The 22,250-nt window shown below is 37.4% G+C and overlaps 1 protein-coding gene across 1 annotated transcript in view; it reads right to left on the bottom strand.

Annotated features, from left to right (window-relative positions):
• Positions 1–22,250, bottom strand: part of LOC132384452 (electroneutral sodium bicarbonate exchanger 1-like) — a 194,204-nt gene that overhangs the window by 3,532 nt on the left and 168,422 nt on the right. Inside the window, exons 20-24 of the mRNA XM_059955605.1 lie at positions 18,868–18,936; positions 14,106–14,279; positions 7,130–7,264; positions 3,782–3,879; positions 418–531 (exon numbers count right to left, since the gene is read on the bottom strand). Of these exons, the coding sequence (XP_059811588.1) occupies positions 418–531; positions 3,782–3,879; positions 7,130–7,264; positions 14,106–14,279; positions 18,868–18,936 (590 nt within the window). The remainder of the gene's footprint in view (positions 1–417; positions 532–3,781; positions 3,880–7,129; positions 7,265–14,105; positions 14,280–18,867; positions 18,937–22,250) is intronic.

Raw genomic sequence — 22,250 nt, 5'->3', positions numbered from 1 at the left:
GTGAAGTGCCACTAGTTAATAGTCAGGACTGAGAACCATGATAGATTGTCCACTTGCCTTAACTGGGGCCAGGTCAATTGAAGGTGTGCCCTCCAAATCTTCTACTATCCTCTGAATCAATGAACTCACAAATCAGTGGATTATCAGTTCTTTCAATCCAAGTTAATAACAGAGTTACCAGGAGGAAACTCGAGTCCCTGTTTCAATGAGTATTTCTGCAAAGGCTGAGTTTGTTCACATACTGACAGAGAGATAGCCCCATTCTGATGAGCCTATTTCCTTGCTCAAGAACATTTCCTGGTGAATTTACCAGAGAGCTCCATTTACAGAGAGAACCATTCAATATTCTTGAAAGAGTAGGTCAAGTTGACAAAGGGATTTCAAAAATCTCAAAACAATAAGTCAGCAGCTGTTTACCTTTTTGAAGTTGTATTATCCTTAGTTTTGGTGCTCTCTGTATTCATACTAAGTGCCTTCCAAACTGTAGATCTGGACATTTCATCAGAGATATTAATTTCAGATGGATCACACCTACAAACAAAATTCAAGTGAGGATTAACAACACGTGTATGCAAAGTTATGAAAATATACCAAAGTATTTCACAATAAGATTACTAAACAAAATTTGACACATTAGGGTAGAAGGGTGGATTTGAAGAGGCACCTTAAAGGAGTTAAAAAAAAAATAAGGCGGAGCTTGGGGCACAGGCATTTGTAGTGGAGCAATTAAAGTTGGGGTATTAAGAAAGAGTCAGAGGAGCACAGATGTTTGAGGGTTATAAGGCCTGATTATAAAGCAAGGAAGAGGAGAGGACAGAGCAGGATATAAAAACAGTATATGAATGAGAATTTTATCATTTATTGCTCCTGGTCAAGAAATACCATTCACTTTAGCAGGTTAATGAGTGAAGACAACTCTTTGGGATTTAGAACACAGGTTTTAGATCACACATTTTTGTATTGGCACAGTCACGACTAAAGGTAACAAATAATAGATGAAAATTTCAGCAATAATTGAGCAGAGGCAGGGGTAGATTTGGGCAATGGTATGGAGAAAGACGTTCTTAATGATGGCATAAATCTCCCAAGTTCTAATTAGGGCAATATGCAACACAAAGATTGTATGGAATGTGGCTCAGCCTTATTTATCGGAAGGATGGATTCAATGGTAATGTGTTTATGGGGGGGGGGGGGGGTAACAAAGATAATAGCTTCAGTCCTCCCAGTATTTCATTGGATTAAAGTTCTGTTCAGTTAGTACTGGATATTGATCAAGCAATTGAGAGGTGATGATGAGGTTGAATTACATGTCCTCACGGTACATTGAAAAACAATGCAAGAAGAAGTCAAGGATAGATTTTTTAAATCAAATAGTGATTAACAGTAGATCAACTCAGTTGGTCCCTGTGCCACACCCCCCCCCCCCGAATTGTAGTCATCTACAAAATAAAGAAAAAAAGTCATTTGTCAAAAATTTATTTTGACTAAAAAAAATGGATAAGAATGATTTTGAGGGACGCAGGCAAATAAGACTAAGTTAAGTGGGCACCAGGGCCAGCATGTTTGATTCAGGCCAACCTGCCTGTCTCCATGCTACATTACTCTATGATTCTAACTCAGAACGGCCCAAGAACTGCAATTTTGCTTACTACTCTTGCACCTTGAGTGGTGGTTGCTGTCAGCTATTGCAGTCTTATGTTAGTTATGGGAGAAGTATTCCCTTCCATCTTCAGATTTTAACACTAATACAACCAAAAAATTTTGACTAGATTGATGCTGCTTATACAATACTGCTACATTTTATAAAACAAAATTAAATTGTCTTTAGAGAAGTTGTTTTTATACAGATTTTTGCAAATCTGAGAGACTGGTACACCTTTGAATGTATCAAATCCACCAATAAGGCCACTTAAATAAGAAAGCCATGCATTTTGGTAAGGCGAAGATTGTCAAACATTTTATGCTGGTAGTTTATATTTGGAATTCCCACCATTTGTTTTGTTTACAAGGAAAAATAATGGTTACAATGTGATGGAATACCAGAATTTTCCATCTTATGTTCCTCAAATTTATGTCCAATTTAAGGAGCAGTAAAGTAGGTTGTCACTTACATGATATGATCAGTGTTTCTGTCATTGGACTTCATTAACCACCTTTTCTTTTATTAAGCAACACACTGTGGCTTTAGCACCTACAGAATGTACTGCAGAAACTTACCTAACATTTTAATTCATTCTCATGATCATAAGTGCACCAGGACTAAAGCAGTTATGTCTTGAGAACATGAGAACATCTTCAAATTGCCATCCAAGTTTTACACAATCCTAATTTGACAGATAGTCACTTCCTTTATTGTCACTGGAAGAATTTAGAATTCCCTACTTCCACAAGAACAATAGCAGTTCAAGGCAGCCCAGTATCACTTTCTAATGGCAGTAAGTCTTTGACAGTTTGGTCCACAACACAAAGACAAATTGTCAAACAGAATCATTCTCTGCAATGTCATTTTATTGTGATTGCACGTAACTACACAAATTTTGGAAGGGAAAAAAAAACTATTCAAATTAAAATTGCATTCAATACAATAATACATATTTTTGTTCATTCCAAGTGCAAAATCAATTTTTTTTAAAATGTCATGAACGCAGAAAAAAGTGCTCCTAATCTTAGTGCACAATTGCATATTTATTTTCTATGTAAACACATCTCATAAAAGCACTGACTTGCTGTGTTCCATTTCAAAGATTTACTAACTTTGGTTGGTACAGTGGCATTATGAAATGGGCAACAAGAAGTACCAACGCCAGGAATTTTTAATCTGACACAAGGCTTTGTTTATAAATGGAGCAGAGTGAATGTACAACACTTTGTGTAATTATCCCACACTTTCACCTGACAACCAGAATAAAGAAAATAGAATATGCTAATGCTGCTAGGCAATGCGCAAGTTTTGCAGATTTGTTTTTTTGCTAACTCTTTAGCAAAAGATTTAGTCATATGGCAAGAACAAAATGGTCAGCTCTTCAGTTGTGCGTCCATTGCAATGCATTCTACTTTGCAAAAACTGCTTTTAAGAAAATAGCGCAAAGTTGGAAGTTAAAAGTCACTGAAATCAAAATAATGCTTAAAAAAAATCTAAAATTGCATGTCATGATTACAACCTGAGCAAAAAAACTTTAGACACGACACAAGTCTTGATGCTACTCACAAAGTAAATAAGGCTGTCTATGGAAATCTTACCTGCTGTATGCACTGCGCTTTCTGTCATCGTACTGATATCCAACAAATTAAAATCTGCTTATTCAGTATACAATTGCATTGCTTTACCATAAAAGTGAAATCTAACATAAGAGTATGTTGTAGCAATTTTTAATATACTGGTCACACACCAAAATAGCAATGCTGCATTTGTGACTACAATCATATTATGCAGAAGACTTTGGTTAAGTTATAAGACTGCTGGTGTACCTCCAGTGAACCATTTCTAATTTTAAAAGAATGGCATCATCAGCAGCTTTCAAAACAATGGTGACTTAACTTTACCTGATAGACAATTGAACTGTAAATAAGAAATATTCAGAAACTGGATTTGATACTTACAATGAACATTTAAACAGATAGATTTACAAGTATTGCTGTTTTTAGGAGATCAATATGGTATCTGATATTTGAATAAAAAATGAGGGGTGATGCTGAAACTAGCATGAGAATTCCAAATGGCAAATAAAATTACATTAACTTAATTGTTAAGGAGTATTAGAAACACTATTCACTGGATTACCTATAAATATTACTCTTTACTGGACTCTGAAGCAGTTTTCTACTTTCCATTGGTAGTTGCACACCACTGTCCCCTGGTTCCAGCATTTTCTCTGATTCCTGTTAGAGAAATAAAAACACTGTACTAGATCAAAAAACTATCCAAAAAGTATTGATGTTAAAAATATTTTCCACAGCTTATCACAAATAACTACAGTGCCTTGAAGAAGTATTCACCCCACAACTATTTTCACATTTTACTGTCTCATTTTTTAAATACAAAATATATTGAAGTAGGATTTTTGAACTGATCTACAAAACATTGTACACCATGTCAAATCAAAAGGAAAAAATCCAAAGCCTGTCAACAATTTACTAAAACATGAAAACCAAAATTGTGAGGCTGAAAAAGTATTCATTCCCTTTGTAATTACATACTATGCTAATTTTCCTCAGATGCAATGCTGTACCAATTCATTCAGTTTGTTGACATAGAAAATTGGAGGATCACCTGAATAAAATAACCTCTCTCTCTGCAAGGTCCAATAGTGTTGTAGATTTTCAACAGACCAAACCAAAGGGAAGGCAAAAGAGCATTCAAAACAAGTCAGGAAATGATAATAGAGAAGCACAAATCTGGGGAAAGCTACAAGACTATCTCAAAGGCACCGAACATACCTTGGTGCTCAGTGTAGTCCATTGTGAAAAGTGGAAAAACATGAAACCACAGCCACACTGCCTTGGACAGGCTGCCCCTCTGAACTCAGTTGCCAGAGAAGAATGGCATTTGAAGAGAGGTTACTGTGATGCCAACAGTCACTCTGAGTGAGGCTTCAGAAGTCAGTGGCTGCAACAGGAGATGAAGGTATTTATGGAAGAGTGGCAAGGAAGCAGCCCTGGCTTAAAAAAAAAGAGCATATCCTTGCCCGTAAAGACTTTGCAAAGCGTCACCTAGAAGATGCTGTAAGGATGTGGAAGATGGTCTTGTGGTCGGATGAAACTAAAGTGGAACTTTTTGGGCTCAACACTAAGCAATATGTATGTCATAAATCTAATACTGAACATAATCTCTAAAGTATGATGAGGTAGCATCGTGTTGTGGGGATGCTCTTCAACAGCAGGGACTGGAAATCTGGTCAGGACAACGACCCAAAGCACACTGCCAGAGCAACCATGGAGTGGCTTCAAATGAAGGAAACTGATGTCCTTGAGTGGCCCAGTCAGAGTCCTGACCTTCACCTGATCAAACAAGATTGCAGTCCACTGGTGCTCCCTAACTAACCTGGCATACCTTGAGCCATTTTGCAAGGAGGAATGGGCAAATCTTGCTCCATCACATTGTGCAAAGCTAATAGAGACTTATTCAAAAAGACTCTGGTTGTAATAGCTGTGAGAGGAGGTTCAACTAAGTACTGAGCAAAAGGGGGATGAATACTTTTGAACTGCTGACATTTCAGTTTTTGAATTTTTAGTTTTTTATGTTTTGCAATTCTCTGGTTTTTGGGATCAACCATGGGGGGGGGGGGGGAGAGAGAAGAGCACCCAATTCACAAATAAAAATTCTCAATTCAATTGATCAATATCAAAATCCCTGGTTGTGATACTTATTTATATGAACAAAGGGTTGAGGGCTGAATACTTCTACAAAGCACTGTATCAGTAGAAAGCCAGTTATACTGATACTCATAGGTACTGTTTTTCTTTGATAATATTACTGAGACAACTGGAAAATAAGTTATATTCTAACTAAATTTCACACCAATTGTGCATGTACCATTATTATACAATATCACTGGGAAACACCAAATTAATCTTATTTGTAAAAATTGCACCGAGACACAGAGGGTTAATTGGATCAGAAGATAACATTTACAATGTCAGTTTTCACAGTTAGAAGTTGTCAAAAAGAAAGTTTATGCCAAATAAGTTATAGGCTTATAAAGGCATGTGGTGTTTTTTTTCAGAAAAGTGAAATTGTGCAGAGGTAGTGGAGTGTTGGCAAACCTATTTCTCTGTATGCTCACTTGCTAATTGTACCATAAAGTAGTGCAGTGTTTTAACCCATACCTCTCCTTACTGAAGTGTTTTCAGTGCCTGCTGAAAAACTGGGCAAGTGCATACATAGCCACATAACACAGACCTCTTGAGAATTGTGTGTAAATTGTGATCTGAACTAGATGATATACACATATCATTTTGTTACATCCTGTGTTAAGTTTTTTGGGCAACTAAATATTGAGCAGCATGGGCACATTACTGGATGCAAAACATGCAGATTGCTAAAGGAAACAATTGAGTCAGTATCTGTGGCCTATCTATAATCAGTAACGGGTACCAAAACAGAACTGCACTCTGTACAAGCCTTGTGCAGGAAAACTTCAAACAAGCAATCCTAAAGGAGGCATTAATCTTTTCATTCGACTCTATATTACCTAATTATTTTATAAAAAACAGTTAAAATTAATAATATTCTAAGTGGCTTTAAGTTGCAGAAGGTAGAGAATATTTAAATTAATTTAAATATTCGGTATCTTCCTTTTCAATGAACAATCTCTACCTGAAGATAATAGAATTCAGAGATCTTTATGCGAATTTTGAACAAAACCTCTTCTACAAATCAAGTCACTTGCTGTAAACTAAAATAAGATTATAAACAACCCATGAGATAGTTTACTCCATGTCATGGGTTACATGTAGGTAGAGTGATGATACTGTAGTTTTGAATCACACTTCTGTATCATTGTGATGCAACTTCAGCTAAATTCCTTGCACTGAATTCAGGTGGATTCCCTCAGACAGGTGAGGAGGAAGGGAAAAATGAAAAAAAAAGTAAAGTAAGCCGGTAATTTTTTTTTTACTGTCCTTATGGCAAATATATAACTTGGAGAGGGAAGGGGAATTCAATGAGTAGAATAACATAGCTTTCTTTTTTAAAAAAAAGGACATTTGTACAAGGTTACATGGAACAAATTTGTCACTTTAAGCTTGCAAATGTCTGGTCACTTATTGCAGTTTTTAAGGCTTTGCAATAAAAACAACACCCAAGCTTCATCACATTTTTTGAATATTGACAACTAACGAATTAAAGTGTGATGATAGTAGAGAGAGAGTATATTTTGTCAAGTTACCATATATGTACATAAACCAGATATCATTTGATCAGCAGGAGACCTTCAACCCTAAGGTAATCATAAGTAAACAAGTTTTACATGTCAAAAGTGGTTTTGGGTGCTCTTACTTTTTGGGAGAGAATTGCATTTAAAGTTTATTGGATTTTTCCAAATGATTAAAGGGCAAGGGAAAGTGATTAAAAACCTGTTATAGTCAAAAATGTTCATAGAATGAGTCTATTATGACAATTAAATCTTACCCCATCCTCTTTGACTTTTTTGGCATCATCTAACTTTTTCTTCTTACTCTCAGGCATTAAATCATCAAGCCAGCTTAGCTCACGCTTCAGAAAGCAAAGGTCCATCAATTTTCTAACAAAAACTAGAGCTAATACCTGCAATATATCATCAGAGATCACATTAAGAAATATTAAGACAACACACTACTTGAAAAAATTCTCTTAATAACTGTATTTCTATTAAAAATATACAAAATTATTAGCTTTAATTTAGCAAGTTTTATTTACAGTGCAGTCTTTTGCAGTCATTTCCCCCAATGCATTTTATTGCATGAAGACATATCTAAAATTTTCAGATCTAAATTAATGTATATCACTTTAGTTTGTTGCTAATATTTTCTGTCATATAGGCAGAATAGATTTTCCAACATTCCGAATCAGATTACCATGGAAGTCCAAGCATTTATAAGAATGCCCTAAGTATTAAGCATACAAATTTCTCTTCAATAAAATTAATCAAACTAAAGTAACCAGATAGGAAGTACTCTCCAAATAGTCTCCAGGCCTGATCATCTTGAGCCGCTTCATTATGACCTTCCTTTCAGAAGGTCAGAAATAGGGATGATTGCTGAATGTGCAGTGTTCAATTTGCTTCTGTATATATCAAGATCTAGACAGCATTCAGGCAAAGGCCGATGAGTGTCAAGTAAAATTTGTGCCACAAAAGTGCCAGATAATAAGTTACCAACAAATCTAACCATCTACACATGACATTTTAAGGCATTATAATCAGTGTCCCCCACCATCAGCATCCTGGTTAGCACTGGCCTGGACTGGACACACAAATATGATGAATACAGATCAGGTCAGAAGGTGGGCATTGTGTGGTAAGTGACTTACCTCCTGACACACTAAAGCACTTCCAACCTTCTACAAGGTGCAAAACAGGTCCAGATGAATACAGTTCCAACAACTCAAAAAGCTCGTCAACACTCAAGACAAAGTAGGTCTTTTGATTGTCACTCCATTAATTTGCCAAAACATTTATTGGCTTCATCACTAGCAGTGGCAGTCCTGCAGTTATTTGCCTAGTCTACTCCAACAGAACCTCCCACACCTAGGACCTAACACCTAGGACAAGGGGTGCAATTATGTGGAAACAGCACCTGAAGGATTCCTCAGAAATTAGGAAACATCCTGCAGCAGTTCAAGGCAGCAACACATCACATTTATTTATAAGGAATGCCAGCAATGCCCAGATCCCAAAAACTGAAAAATAAAGATGGAAGACAACCCAGTGATCTAAGAATCTAGACGTTATTGGAATCGGAAATGGAATACATTGTAAGACCTTCACATTTTAAAGCAAACATGAAAATCAAAGTATAGTATGCTGGATTTTTGGAATCAATAATCATTGTGGCAAAGCACCAATTATGCACAAAAGGCATCAAACAAACGCTCTTTCCTACTCCCAAATTCAAAATGAGAAGTACGGAGTCTGTTAACAATGATGCCAAGTTAAAAGGACAAATCTTCAAATTGACACTGTCCAGTTCTTAAATTGTGCTGTGTGCCAAATTAGCTTCTTCAGAGTAGGAATGCAGCATCTAATTTAAAAAAAAATTAAGCACTACATGTCCACTGTCTGAATTGAAGAGATATCTTAATTGAAAACTGAACAATTATCAAAAATCAACTTGTAGGTAATAAAAGATGTATCAAAGTAGCAAAATGTACAAATGTCCATAAGTAAATGAATTTGTAAAATAACAGAAAAATAACTTTAAAATGTTTTTAAGTATACAAAAGTAGCAACATGGCTTATATGATCATTATGCACTCCACTCTGTTAATAACGACTGCTGTCATCTTTGCAAGAGACATTGAACAGGAGTCTGAGTGCTGTTGCCCTACAATAGCCATTTTGGAGGGGGATGGGTGCAGATTAGAAAGGATGCAGAAGACAGCAGAGTTGATGGATAGAATCTGGCTGGTCAGTAGAGAAAATATACAAGAACAGATATGAATAATTGCAAGACTGTGATGACAATGTTTAAACAGTAGCATGTGACTATGCTGTTAAGTCTTTTTAAAATAAAAGTATTCCAGCATCTCATGTGATAACAGAACAATTTATGAAGCAACATTTCTTTGCAAATCAGAAAGCATTCATTAAAGATATACACCTCAACAAAATTATGAGTGGCCTCGGGGAGCAATCACAAGGCGAGGTATTGGGTATAGGTGAGCAGTAGGTAATAGTGATGACCAGCAAAGGGAAGCCAGGTGCTTCAAGATCTAGGATGTCAGCTGGACTTGCTACTTTGATTCAAAGTTCAAAACTGATGAGATACTTAGCATCAGTGTGTACACACATCTAATGCTCATTGCACTTTCTGGCTGAGTACCAAATACGGACAGTTCTATGACTGTAGTTGTCTGCCAACTACTAAGGAGGTCACACAGACACAGACAAATTTTAGTCTATTAATAGCAATCAATAATAGCAATCATTCTTGGTACCAAGTTGGATGTGTGTACACTTGGATCCCAATTAGAACAAGCACAAGCAAAGAAACAGACAGTTTATTGCAATGCTTGGTCTGATTAGTAGCACAACAGAGGATTAAGTTTCAGTTGCAACATGTAGATGATTGCGCACAAAAAAGGCTAGTCCAAAATTATTCCAATTGCATTGCGGTACAAAGTGTATCTTTTAAAAGATGCAAACTACAAATATAGGACATAGGCACAAAGCCCTCTGAATCATAGGTAGATTGGAATAATGGCTACTGGAACCTTAAGCTTGCAAGGGTTACGAACTACCAATTAGAGAATCTCATGGGAGAAGTTTAAAAGCTACTTCAAGATAGATCATAATCTTTGAGCAGAAAGAAAAGCTTTTTAATCATTTACTGTATTCACTATTACACAACTGAAAAAAAAGCCTCAAGTCTTTTAATACATCCATTAGAAATTCAAAACATATGTGCTAGGAGTTGCACTAGGTGCAACAAGATAATAGTTAAAGAATCTATTCACATGACCAAATTTTATAAAAGGAAATGTGTGGTGCCATTTCCTGAACAAGTTATCATAGTTTATGACAGTAGACATTCTTCCTACACAGGATGCTTTTGCACTAATAATTCCTCCATTTTGTGACCACATATGATTTCTTACTGGTGCTCACATTGTGTAACAAGCAACTGCACTTCATGATGTGTGCCATGTCACACAAAATGATTAAAGCTATGTTCACACTAGACCAGATAAATCTGTAACCGAAGCTTTTTCTCTTCATTTTGATCCTCCTCCACAATGAAACGGTGGTTTTCTCCACTGAAAACGGAGTTTTTCTAAAATGCCCTCCAGAGTGTGTAAATTTGAAAACACCACTTGGGCAACAGTAGTGTGGATGGGGTAACCGGAGATTTCTAGAAACGCTGTCATGACATGCCAGAATAGATGGCAGCATTTCATTGTTTTCCTGAATGCAACCCCCCCCCCACACAACCTAACAATTTCAGAACAGACGGCAACGAGACTGAAGCCAGAAGAATTAGAAATGTAGTCAAATACTTTGACCCATAACTTACTGAATAAATAAGTATACTCACTTTGCCCTGTTTTCTGTCCTTGCTCGTATGAAGGTGGTTTACCTATTTATGCAAGTACTTCTCTGACAATAGATGTGCAACAGCCTACTCTAACATTGTATGGAAATACAAGATAACACTGATGCAGACATGTTTTATACATTTAACAAGGTGCTTTATTAATGCAACAGTTAGTCAGTTTTTCAATGTTCGTCATCAGCCGGGTCATACCGTCCGTGTACTCCCTGTCGTTTGCCTCCATATGCTCGAGTATTTGCTTTTTTTTTAGTTTTAAGTCCTCCTGCACGAGAGCAAACAGCTGTCCGTCATTTGGCAATTTCGTTTTAAGTTTTTCTAGTCTGTAACTGGATAAACGCATGCCAAGCCTTTCACAGTGAGATTTGACACCAAACATGTCGCTTGTTTTCTGTAGATGTGTCCTGCGCATGCGCAGTAGGAGGAGATTCACCGAAATACCCGTTTTAATGTGGACAGAGGTATTTTCAAAAATGGTTGGTGTGGACGTTTATCATTTTTACGTGAAACTGGCATTTTCAAAATTATCCGGTCTAGTGTGGGCGTAGCCTAAATCTGAAAACCAAGGTACATCATAGCAACCCAGACTGACAATTCAAAATATCTGATGTGCATTGTGAATTTTCTCTCCAGAATTATACCCAAAATGGTTTTAATCTGCTGAGTAAGACAACACAGCACTGTTGGGCCATAAATGCAAAATTGACAGCATGGGAGCTACAAGTAGTCTCCTGGAAAGTTTAAGGCACTCACTTGGTAAAAGTATAAATTTGCATACAAGTGCAGAAATGACAACCTATAAACTTTATGATGACCCGCTACACCAGAAAGTCAAAATTTCACTTGCCTTAACTAATGTTGCTGAAATCTAGTGTTTGCACAGTGAAATGGACCTTCCACTATTTATTTTTGTATGGCAAAACTAGCTGATAGAGTTGCTGTTAGTACAGATGCAGGCTGGGACTGATGCAGGTTGGCAGTATAATACAAATATTGGCCTGTATATATACACAATGTATGGCAGGGATCTGGAGAGCATTGTAGAATACAAACCTAGGAGCACCAGCACATAGTTCTCTGAAAGTGGCAACACAGAGATAAGGGTGATAAAGGTGGTGTCTGGCACACTTGTCCTCAATAGTCTGGGCACTGAGAGTACAAGAATTGAGATGTCATATCATGACTGTACAAGACACTTTGAGCATTGCGTGCAGTTCTGATCCACTAGCAATGGGGAAAATGTCATTAAGCTAGAGAGGGAGCAGAAGAGATTCATAAGAATATTACCAGGAATGGAGGGCTTGAGTTATAAGCCGAGACTGCACAGGCTGTGACTGCTTTCCCTGCAACGTAGGAGGTTGAGAGTGACCTTATAAAAGGTATAAGGAATCATGGGAGTGGGTGAGGGAACAGACAAGGTGAATGATCACAATCTTTCTCTCTTCTTTCCACCTCCTCCCAAGGGTAGAAGTGTCTAAAACTAGAGTGCATCAATTTAAGTAGGGGGGTAAAATTTAAAAGGAGACCCAAGGGCCTGTTTCTCCCCACCAAACAGAGGGCAGTGGGCATGTAGAATGAGTTGAGAAGAAAGTGGCAGGCGGGATATAATTACAACATTTAAAAGATATTTGCACAGGTACTTGGGTAGGAAAGGTTTTCAGTGATATGGGCCAAATGCAAGCAAATAGGACTAGCTCAGGTAGGAAATTTGATCGACATGATGAACTGGGCTGAAGGGCCTGCTTCTGTGCTGTAGGAATTGTAATTCTATGAATCAAGGTCTCAATAAGAACAATTACATTGAGCCCTGGTCCACCCTGTCTTCATCCAGAGATACCAAGGAAGCTCATGATTACATAATCCACCTTCCATTTGGACACAGGCAGTGGGTTGCCTCAAACCCTCAACAACAGTAGATGTTCTCTGCTACTCCTGTTCACTTCCTGATTTTTGACAATCTGTCACACGTGCCATAAAATATTGAAAAACCTCTTCCCCCATTGTGATTATTCTCCAGTTTTCAAATTGACTCCTTATTGTAGATCTAAGGAAGAATCTATTTGCCTTTCATGATCTTAGGGCATCTCGAAGTGCAAAACTATACTTGAAGCATAGTCAATGTTACAATGCAAAAAAAAAGCTGCCAATTTGCGCAGAGCAACCTTACACAAATGATTAACACTGATTTGTGTCTTCTTAATCCTCCCCAAAGTGATGTCAATTGCAGAATAAACATTGACCAGAAAAACTGGGACAACTCCCCTGCTCCTCTTTAAAATAGTGCTGCAAGGTCATTCATTTTTACCAGACAAGGTTTTGGTTAAACATCTGATCCAAAGGAAAAATACACCTTCAATACTGGAGTATTCTCTCAATATTGCATTGGTTTGTCAGTCTACATTTTTGTGCTTTTAAGTATTTTATACAAGCCAAAAGCAAGGACAAATTCAAAACGGCTCAGAGCTGGCTCTTCAAGCTTTTAGATAACTAAGGTACATTAACAACAATCATAAATATTTGCCACAACAGCTTTCACAAAGGAGGAATTTCTGGAAGCTCACCAGAAAAATTAAGTTAGATTAACTCCGCATTACTGCTTGTTTTATTTGGATAATATGCTATACAAATTGAGGAAAAAAAACAACTTTAAATTCACTACAGCATGGAGTGGGAGGATGCAGACGGGCAAGTTATTGAATCAGCACCTTCAGAAAACCAGCCTTTTGATCTTGTTCTAGCCAGTTCTGAAGCAAGGTAATATAATGCCTGGCCAGTTTTCTCTTATTTCAGATTTCTCATTGCAGTGTTCTGAATTTTGCAGTTCCAGTATTTTTGTTTCCCTATATTGTGCTCTCTTTCATCTTCCACTCTTTACACCTCCTCCTGACAGGTTAACTGCAATTAATAATCCTTTACTACTGCCTCTTGGCCATCACCATCTATATCATTTAATCTTTTGGTTATCACTCTTTCCAAATCTTTCCCCACTCTGCAATGTAGTAACTTTTCCTAGTTCAGATTAAAAGTCATCAACCCAAGACATTCCGTTCCTCTTGCTACAGATGCTGCCTGAAGTGCTGAGCATTTCCATAATTTTCTGCCTTTCTTAAGGGAAAGTGCAAATTTGTGTCCAGCTCAAATGTCACAAAAATTTGGCAAAGACAGAACAACCAAAATGCAGACAATAAGCTTAGGAAGCTCATTTTTGTATGCTAACCAAAAGGAAGTTACAAAACTTCAGGATGGGCCATTCAGCATTTAGAAGAGAATAGTGCAAATCCAAGAAAGACCTAAATGAAGAGAGGAAAAGAAACTTAATTTTATTAGTATACAAAAACATTAAAAAGTCAGTTTTTTACCATCATGGGAAAGACAATAGCAGCAGGTGAGGCTTTGATGACCCATAGTAGGATTAGACAGGTGAGCTGTATGAGTGTAAAAAGGTGAACTTTGCGCAGAGGTACATGACGTAGGTAGATAAAGTCCGGTTGGTGTTTGGCTGGCATCGCAAATAGTTGCAGACGATCAAAGAACTGAAAGAAAGCAAGTTTTAGTACAATTAAAAGGGTGTTCATTTTGATCAGAATCACCTGTGAAAAGTATACAAGATCAGTTGTAATGAATACTGTATGAACTTGCGTCGCTATTTCAGACCTCTAAAGGTTTCAAATTTTAATGTAACATTAAGGAATCAAAAAAAATCTTCACATACACACTTATCAAATTCTTGTACATATTGACAGTTTGCATGCCGAGGATGACATTATATGTTTATAAAGAAAATAAAATGCTTGAAATATTCAGGTTTCAATATTTTTTCACAAACACAATTCAGAGAAGCATTTCTAGTACACCTTTCTGCATATGAATACATTTTACTGCCCTTATTACCTAGTCTAAGGATGCTTCCTACTTTGAATTATGACTGCAAAATGACACATACTTAACATTGAAAAGACTAGATGGAGTGGCTGTGGAGAGGATATATCCAACAGTGGGAGAGTCTAGGATCAAAGAGCATAGACTCAAAAAGGAGGATGCTCCTTAAGGACAGAAATGAGGAGGAATTTCTTCAGAGGGTGCTGCTTCTGTGGATTTCATTGCCACAGATGGCTGTGGGTGCCACGTCATTTAGTATATTTAAAGTGGAGATTAATAGGTTCTTGATGAGCAATGGTGTCAAAGCTCATGGGGAGAAGGCAGGAGAATGGGGTTGGGAGGCATAATATATCAGCCAATATCAAATGTGGAAGTAGACACAATGGACCAAATGGCGCAATTCTGCTCCTATGTCTTATGGTCTTACAGTCTTACTTTCAGCTATCCAGCTATCAGACTCCTCAATACCCAAGGCCTGGACTGACACCTTACCCTATTGTCCTGTTTGTTATTTATTCAAATGCCTGCACTGTTTTTGTGCACTTTATGCAGTCTTGTGTAGGTCTGTAGTCTAGAGTAGCTTTCTCTGTTTTTTTTTGCGTAGTTCAGTCTAGTTTTTGTACTGTGTCATGTAACACTATGGTCCTGAAAAACATTGTCTCATTTTTACTATGTATTGTACTAGCAGTTATGTTCGAAATGACAATAAAATTGACTTGACTTGATAGTGACTTGACAAGTACAAAAATTTAGTACCGTAAATTCCGGTGTATAAGCCAAGAATGTGGCCCTAAATTTTGGTCCTAAAATTAGGGAGTTGGCTTATACAGAGGGTGCCAATGTTGGAAAAACAAATACACAGAAGACAGGTCGTATTTATTGGCTGATTTTGAGTCAAATTCGTTCCACTGTCGTCACATGAATTCTTTGAATGATTTGTTTAAACTCCCATCTAGTGGCTGGAGCACAGTGATCAAACCACCGGGGGTGACTGTAATGTCCATATTTTCAGCTTTCAATGCTGCTTTTGCCTCACCTGACAAGAGCGCTTTGAACACATTCCAGACAAGTAGCGACTTTTCCTTCCCGAAATCTTCGGGACATTGACTCCACACCTCTTTAACCCACTTCAAGCAATCGGCTTCATCGATCCAGCAGTGTTCTTGAATGTAACCAACAACACCCCATGGGAATTTTCTGAGCAATTATTGTTTTTTGTCTCAACTCACGTCTATTCAGAAATCGGGTGCACCAACTTCACATAGCTTCGAAATTTTCGCTGACCTCTCGGTGTTTTTCGGCCCATTTCAACACTCGAACTCGAATCATTTCTCTGGTAACAATGTATCCAGATGATCACTGGTGATTCACCCACTCCAAAACTTTTTCTTCGAGTTCTGGCCACTGGCATGTATTCCCATGGTTTGCACATTTCGTCTTTGGCATTTCCCTCAGTGTGTCCTCTGCCTTTCTCCACTCTCTCACTTGTTTCTTGTTTACACTAAACTTCTTCGCAGCTGCAGAATTATTCGTTCCTTTAGCAAAGTCAACAACCTTCAGTTTGAAGCCAGCATCATATCGCATTCGTTTTAATCTTTTGTACATGGCGGTTGCAAACACAATACTGCGTAGATGTACTGATCCTGCCACCCCGTGTGTTTTAACGAGATTACGATGGGCGCTAAATGGTTTAGTGGGGGCTACATGGTAGGTACTGGTTCACAAAATTTCCCGGTTCTGGATCTGGCAAAGCTGAGTATCAGCGTGTGAGATCGTGATCTTTTCTCCTTAAATCAAAAACCTCTACAAGAGGAATCGGCTTATACTCCGGAATATGTGGTATAATGAGGGAAAGAAAAATTGTTTCATTTGCTTTTGATTGGAATAACAAGTAATAGGCTAAGGGAAATGGTAATCTGACAAGAACTATGATTGTTAATCAGAATACTTACAAACACTTCAATTACTAATATATGCTATCTTGTATTGAATATGGAAAGGGCTAAGCTATGCAACAGCCACAGTAAGACCACTGTATCACAGATGGAATAACCATCTAGCTTATCTTATTAAATGTACCATCTCACACTTTATTATCAAGATGTCATGCCACAAAAGTCTGTGCAAACTGAGCTGTAAGGGCTAAACCATGATAAAAAGTTAACAGAGTGGCTAAGTAAGAAACATCCAGGAAGAGGAAGTGGGGAATATATGCATATGCATTACAGTATGAAAGAATATGGCCAATGGTAGATAAAGATAAGTTTAAAAGCAAAAACAAAATGGTAACAAATAATTAAAGCATTAAAAGTAAAATAAATTGAACACCTACATTTCCCCCCCCCCCCAAGGGGTGGAAATCCCATTCAAATGATTATAGCAGATGGACTGACATCAGATGCATTGTTATCAGACTTTGAGGTCATTTTGTACTTACAATGCAACTGCCAGATATCAGTCAGTTCTATTTGGTCCATTAATACATATAATCATGATATTATGAGCTACTAATTAAATAGTTCCAAAGGAAATTATGATCTCAGCTTCAATGCAATAACCTACTGACAATGTATTGATGACACACCAAATCATTCATTCCCTCTACAAGTGAAAATTCTTGCAGTATTTCATAAGTACAGAAAACTATTTGCCGATTTGGTTGCTTAACTTATTTAGCAAAATCAGCTGAAATATTTCTGTACAAATGAAAGGATCAATTTGCCAATAAATGTGATTGCATAGTGCTATCTCTATTACTGCTACACAAAGGAGAATCAACATTCCTTGAAGTGGAATATGAATTCTGAATCAAAGTTCAACACTGGTAATTTCAGCAGAAACCTTCCAATCACAATTATGCTTAATGAATGAGCACTTTGTATGCACACATACATAACAGTGTAATTTGTGGTGCAACACTGGTAAAAGCTTGTAAAAGGCTGGTAAAAAATCGGGTCATGTTCAAAAATGTGTCTATTGGTGGTCACCAGAACTCATTTAAGTTTTCATAACTTACTTGACCTGCGTGATTGAGGCACCTGCTCCAAGCAGGTCCCAGCCCAGCACTGTTCAGGTGTGTCCCTAAACATAAGATTCTGCAGTTGTTGGAAATCTTGAACAATAGACATTACTTGATGACTCCTGATAAAGGGTCTCGGCCTGAAACGTTGCCTGCTTATTCTCTTCCATAGATGCTACCTGACTTGCTAAGTTTCTCCAGTATTTCGTTTGTATCGCTTAGGCATGTCCTTTAAGTTATTTCACTGTTAGCTTTCATTTGACCCCTTCCATCACTATTGCATTTAAAGAATTAATACATAGCTTGAGAAACAACCCAAAAAGGAAAACAGGCCCAGCCTTGGCTCTACAGTCAAAAATAATATTAGATCAAAAGGAAAAGACATAAAACAGCAAACCTGAAGACTAGATAGATTTCGGAATTCTGAGGACAAAGGCATTAAGAGGGATACCCATGAAAATACCAAACTAAATAGCTGTGTGGATTGTGAAGAGGATACTAGATTTGACAAAACAAATAGATTGGGCATATTCTCTCATTTGGATGGTAGATGGGAAGCCAATGTTTCACTTGGTTAAAATGTCTAAATCAGGGGACAGATTCAAACTAAGGGGTTAGTCATAGGAAATTTCTCTGCCTGAAAGGGCTGTGGAAGTTGGGTTGCCAATTACATTCAGAGATATTTAAATAAAGAAAATTAATTTCATATAGAATGGCAAAGCAGACCCAAAGGACTGAGTGACCACCTCCTGATTCTACTTTTTAATAACCCTTCATGCCCATCAAGGTCCTGAACTTTGCCTGACCCCATAAAGCCCCATTAATCCAGTATCCACCTTCCTCTTTACTGCTGATTCCAAGCCTTTGGCTCACTTGCTGCATCGATCTGACCCAAACCCTCAAATTTTCCTTCCCATCTGCAACCCCTCTTGTGCCCACAGCCCCAAAGTTACCAATGTTCATTTTAGTTCTCTGCCCTTTCCTCAGCCATGAAGAAAATCCTTGGCTTGTGCTTATACTCTATAGTAGAGCTACTCAATTTTAGCACAGTAGGCCCACAAACAAAGCAGTTGCTCATTCGCCTCAGAACAATGATTAAAACATATAAAAAATGCCAATAAATTTCTTGGCAGATGCATGATTATTCTCTCCAATTATATTCATTACCATTTTCACATAAAATAGCTATGGAATAAGGTCCACTTTGCAAACATAATTCTCACCTGAATTCCTTTCAGCGATGAAACCCCCATGTAAAGAAAGACTCCATAAAGCACAGGCATTGGAATGAACTGAAAATACAAAGTGATTGGAAATATCACAATGGCACCTTCAAATGACTACTGTTCTGTTTAAGTCATTCTGATTTAATGCATCTCTCCCCTCTTCACCACTTCAAATGCTGGAGTGAAGAGCTAGGCTTACTATTAACCCTACATGGTTACAAAATAGGCCTGCCATATGCTTTCTACACAGGATCTTACTTAGCTCATTTCTGCAAAAAACAAAGGAATTATTTGAATATAATTTGAATTCCAGGTTAAACAATAATGAACATCTAGTTTATTAAAAAAGTTTCTGGTGCTTTCCTGGCATATATGATGAATAAACTCTTCTTGGACTTCCAGCCAGGTACAGGTATCGATATTAACCAACATTTTGATGACAAACTCTGCCATCTTCTTCAGGCATCATCGGTTGTAATCGACACCTGTACCCAGGGTGGAAGCCTGAGAAGAGTTTATTCATCCAGTTTATTAGTTCACAAGATCATACATGTTGATAGGATCAACCTGGCTAAGCATTTTTTTTAAACTGATGAAATCACGATGAAGTTTTGCTGCAAGTCATCTTTTACAGCATCTGTGTTTTGTTTCAAGATAGTCACATTTTATCTTTTAAACAAAAATCACTTGTTATTTTCTTAATCAAAGATCAAGCAATAATCACATAACCTAATGATTTTAGTTGTAAGTGACAGGAAAAAAAAAGACATAATAAAAGATGAGTGACAAATGGAAATCCATTAAACTATGATTTTCATTTTATCAACTAGCAGACCCCTGGATTGATTCACAAATTATATACATTTATTCTGAGGTTCATGTCGTTCTATTAAATTTATGATAGGCTCAATCAAATTTTAAAAAAATACAATTAGTTAAAGTAGAAACTTGCCATCGTAATTCAATTCATTGAGCTTGAGGAATTGGTTAGGTCAAAGATCCTCATGTACTGGCGTAGTCACATGCACCTAGCTCAACTGAGCCTCTTCCATACCTGTCAATTATATAGAGCTTTGAGCTCAATTTATGACTGTATGGGTGGAAATATGCTGTGTGCAACTTATGGTAATATTAAGAACAATGCATGAAATGGGTCAGGCTTGCTAAGGTATATTGTGCAAGGAAATACTTGGTCAAATTGTGTGATCAATATGATCTTTGCCTGGAAATGATTGCTGAAGTAGACCACTCTGGTTAAAACCTAATATTGCATGGCTAGCACTCCAAGGTCTCTAGTCAGTACAAAAATCCTGGCCCTGTCTCCTGACGATAGCAGTTTTGCTTTTAATAGCACATGCCAGTACAGCTGAGCATGAAAGTACCAGGACAGCAGTGGAAAACAGCATTAGTCTTGCATTGAGATTTCACTGCCTGCTTCTGACTAAAGCACCCAATGCGGCATTCCAAGGAGATTTGTAGACTTTGTTGCCACACGTTGCAAAAACATACAAATTGGAGACATTCCCACAGAAAGAGCAGCAAGGTAATCTAGAGATTAAAGACCACGAGGCAGAATCAGAAGAGTGGAATAAGCAAAGTGGCCAGGAAAACATTGGTTTCCAGAGGGTTTTCCTTGTCCAAAATCCACAGTCTCCTCTTAGAGCCAAGAGAAAGATTGTATAGGCTATAATGGATTCCCAGATTCAGAGATTTGTTTCTGCAACATCAAAAGTCCCCAAAGCAAGTTAGGTGACTCTCAGTTACCTCCAATTATTACATTGATTTTGTACATCCATAACCAGCTGGGAGAGCCCCAATGACAAAATTTCCTCACATCTTGCTCTGCAAATCCACCTACACTGCTTATAAACAATGAATCCCTGATCCAATTACTAATATTATTTGCTCCATTACATCTTTCCCTGATGATGGTTATCTTGCTCAAAGAACTCAAAGCTTTACATTAAATATTCTGTTTTGCAATGTTCTCTACTCTGTAAATTCACAGATTATTCCAACTTGCCTTGAGGATATGAATTTTTTCCCCCCACATTGCACCATCATGCTTTGATCATCATTCCCTTCTTAGATTATGAAGACATTCCCTGTCTGACAGGTTTCCTGAGCCCCTGACATTCAGAACCTCTGTTTCAGCATGTGACTTTGAGTGAATGTGGGAGTTATTTCCCTCTTCTCTGTTAACTGTCTCCTTCATGATAGCATACTGCTCTGTGGTTGCCAAGCTAAGGAAAGTACCTTAGAAGTGCTGTCTGCTTTCTGATTGCCTTACAACAGTGTTGGGAACTGCACTGAATTGAGTTCCTTTCACAAATCATACAAACTCCATTACAGTATTCAATTCTGGGTGTAAACCGCACTAAAGTTTTTGTACTCTAGACATGGGCCACATTTGCAATTAGCATGCTAAATGAGTACAATACAATGTCTAGGCAAAGATTCCAAACTCTAAGTAACCCAATTTTACAGACATCAAAATAATTTTAAATAGTCCTATAAAGCCCCCAAACAACAAAATGTTATTTGAATTGGTTCAAACGCCATCCTGAGACACCAGCACAAATACTGATGAGATGGGATGAATTAGTGGCTCGAAAGTGATCAAGCACAATATGCTAGTACTGTATTTTCAGCTTGAAAGGGCCACTCTTGAGTCAGAAACTAAAACTTGAACTTTAATCAATTAAACATTTACAAAGAGCAAAATGGCCAGAAAGGTAGAATTGGAAAGATGTGCCAATAGATAAATGTTAAACATTTAATTAGCTTGCCACTTCTAAATTTATACATATTCCACAGTGAAATAAAGACTCCCCAGGAAAATTCAGACACCAACTAAAGAGATCAAAGTTAATATTAATGAGTAGGCTTGATGCTAACAAATGAAAACAAGTTGCAAGCCCATTAAAATCATTGGGTGTATCATATTTACAGGGATATCAGCCAAGGACAGAAAATGGAACAAGAATAAACAAGTTTTTTTTTCCAGATTGGGAGGCTGTTGCTATGAGGATTGAAAGAGAACTTTCAACTAATCACTACTGATAACACGACTCGGATGAAAATACAATGCAGGTTTACAAGTGATAAAGCTAGGTTGGAAAATGCTGCAAGAATAGAACCTGAAAAGGAATATTTGACAAGTGAGTGGGTAAGTTGACAGATAAGAATATATCACAAGAAAACATAGAGGCTTGAGAACAAACTACATATAGTAGTAAGGAAAGAAAATAAACTAATTTGATGTTGAAGTACAACCTTGCTGATGTTGTATGGACATTTGGCAAGGCCATACCAGGGATAATGTCAATCACGGGGAAAGCCCTCCCCACCATTGAGCATATTTACAAGGAGCACTGTTG

The sequence above is a fragment of the Hypanus sabinus genome, chromosome X1 (assembly GCF_030144855.1).
Source record: "Hypanus sabinus isolate sHypSab1 chromosome X1, sHypSab1.hap1, whole genome shotgun sequence".
NCBI lineage: Eukaryota > Metazoa > Chordata > Chondrichthyes > Myliobatiformes > Dasyatidae > Hypanus > Hypanus sabinus.
Note: the sequence above shows the minus strand (reverse complement) of the source record. Positions and strands in the feature narration are given on the sequence as shown.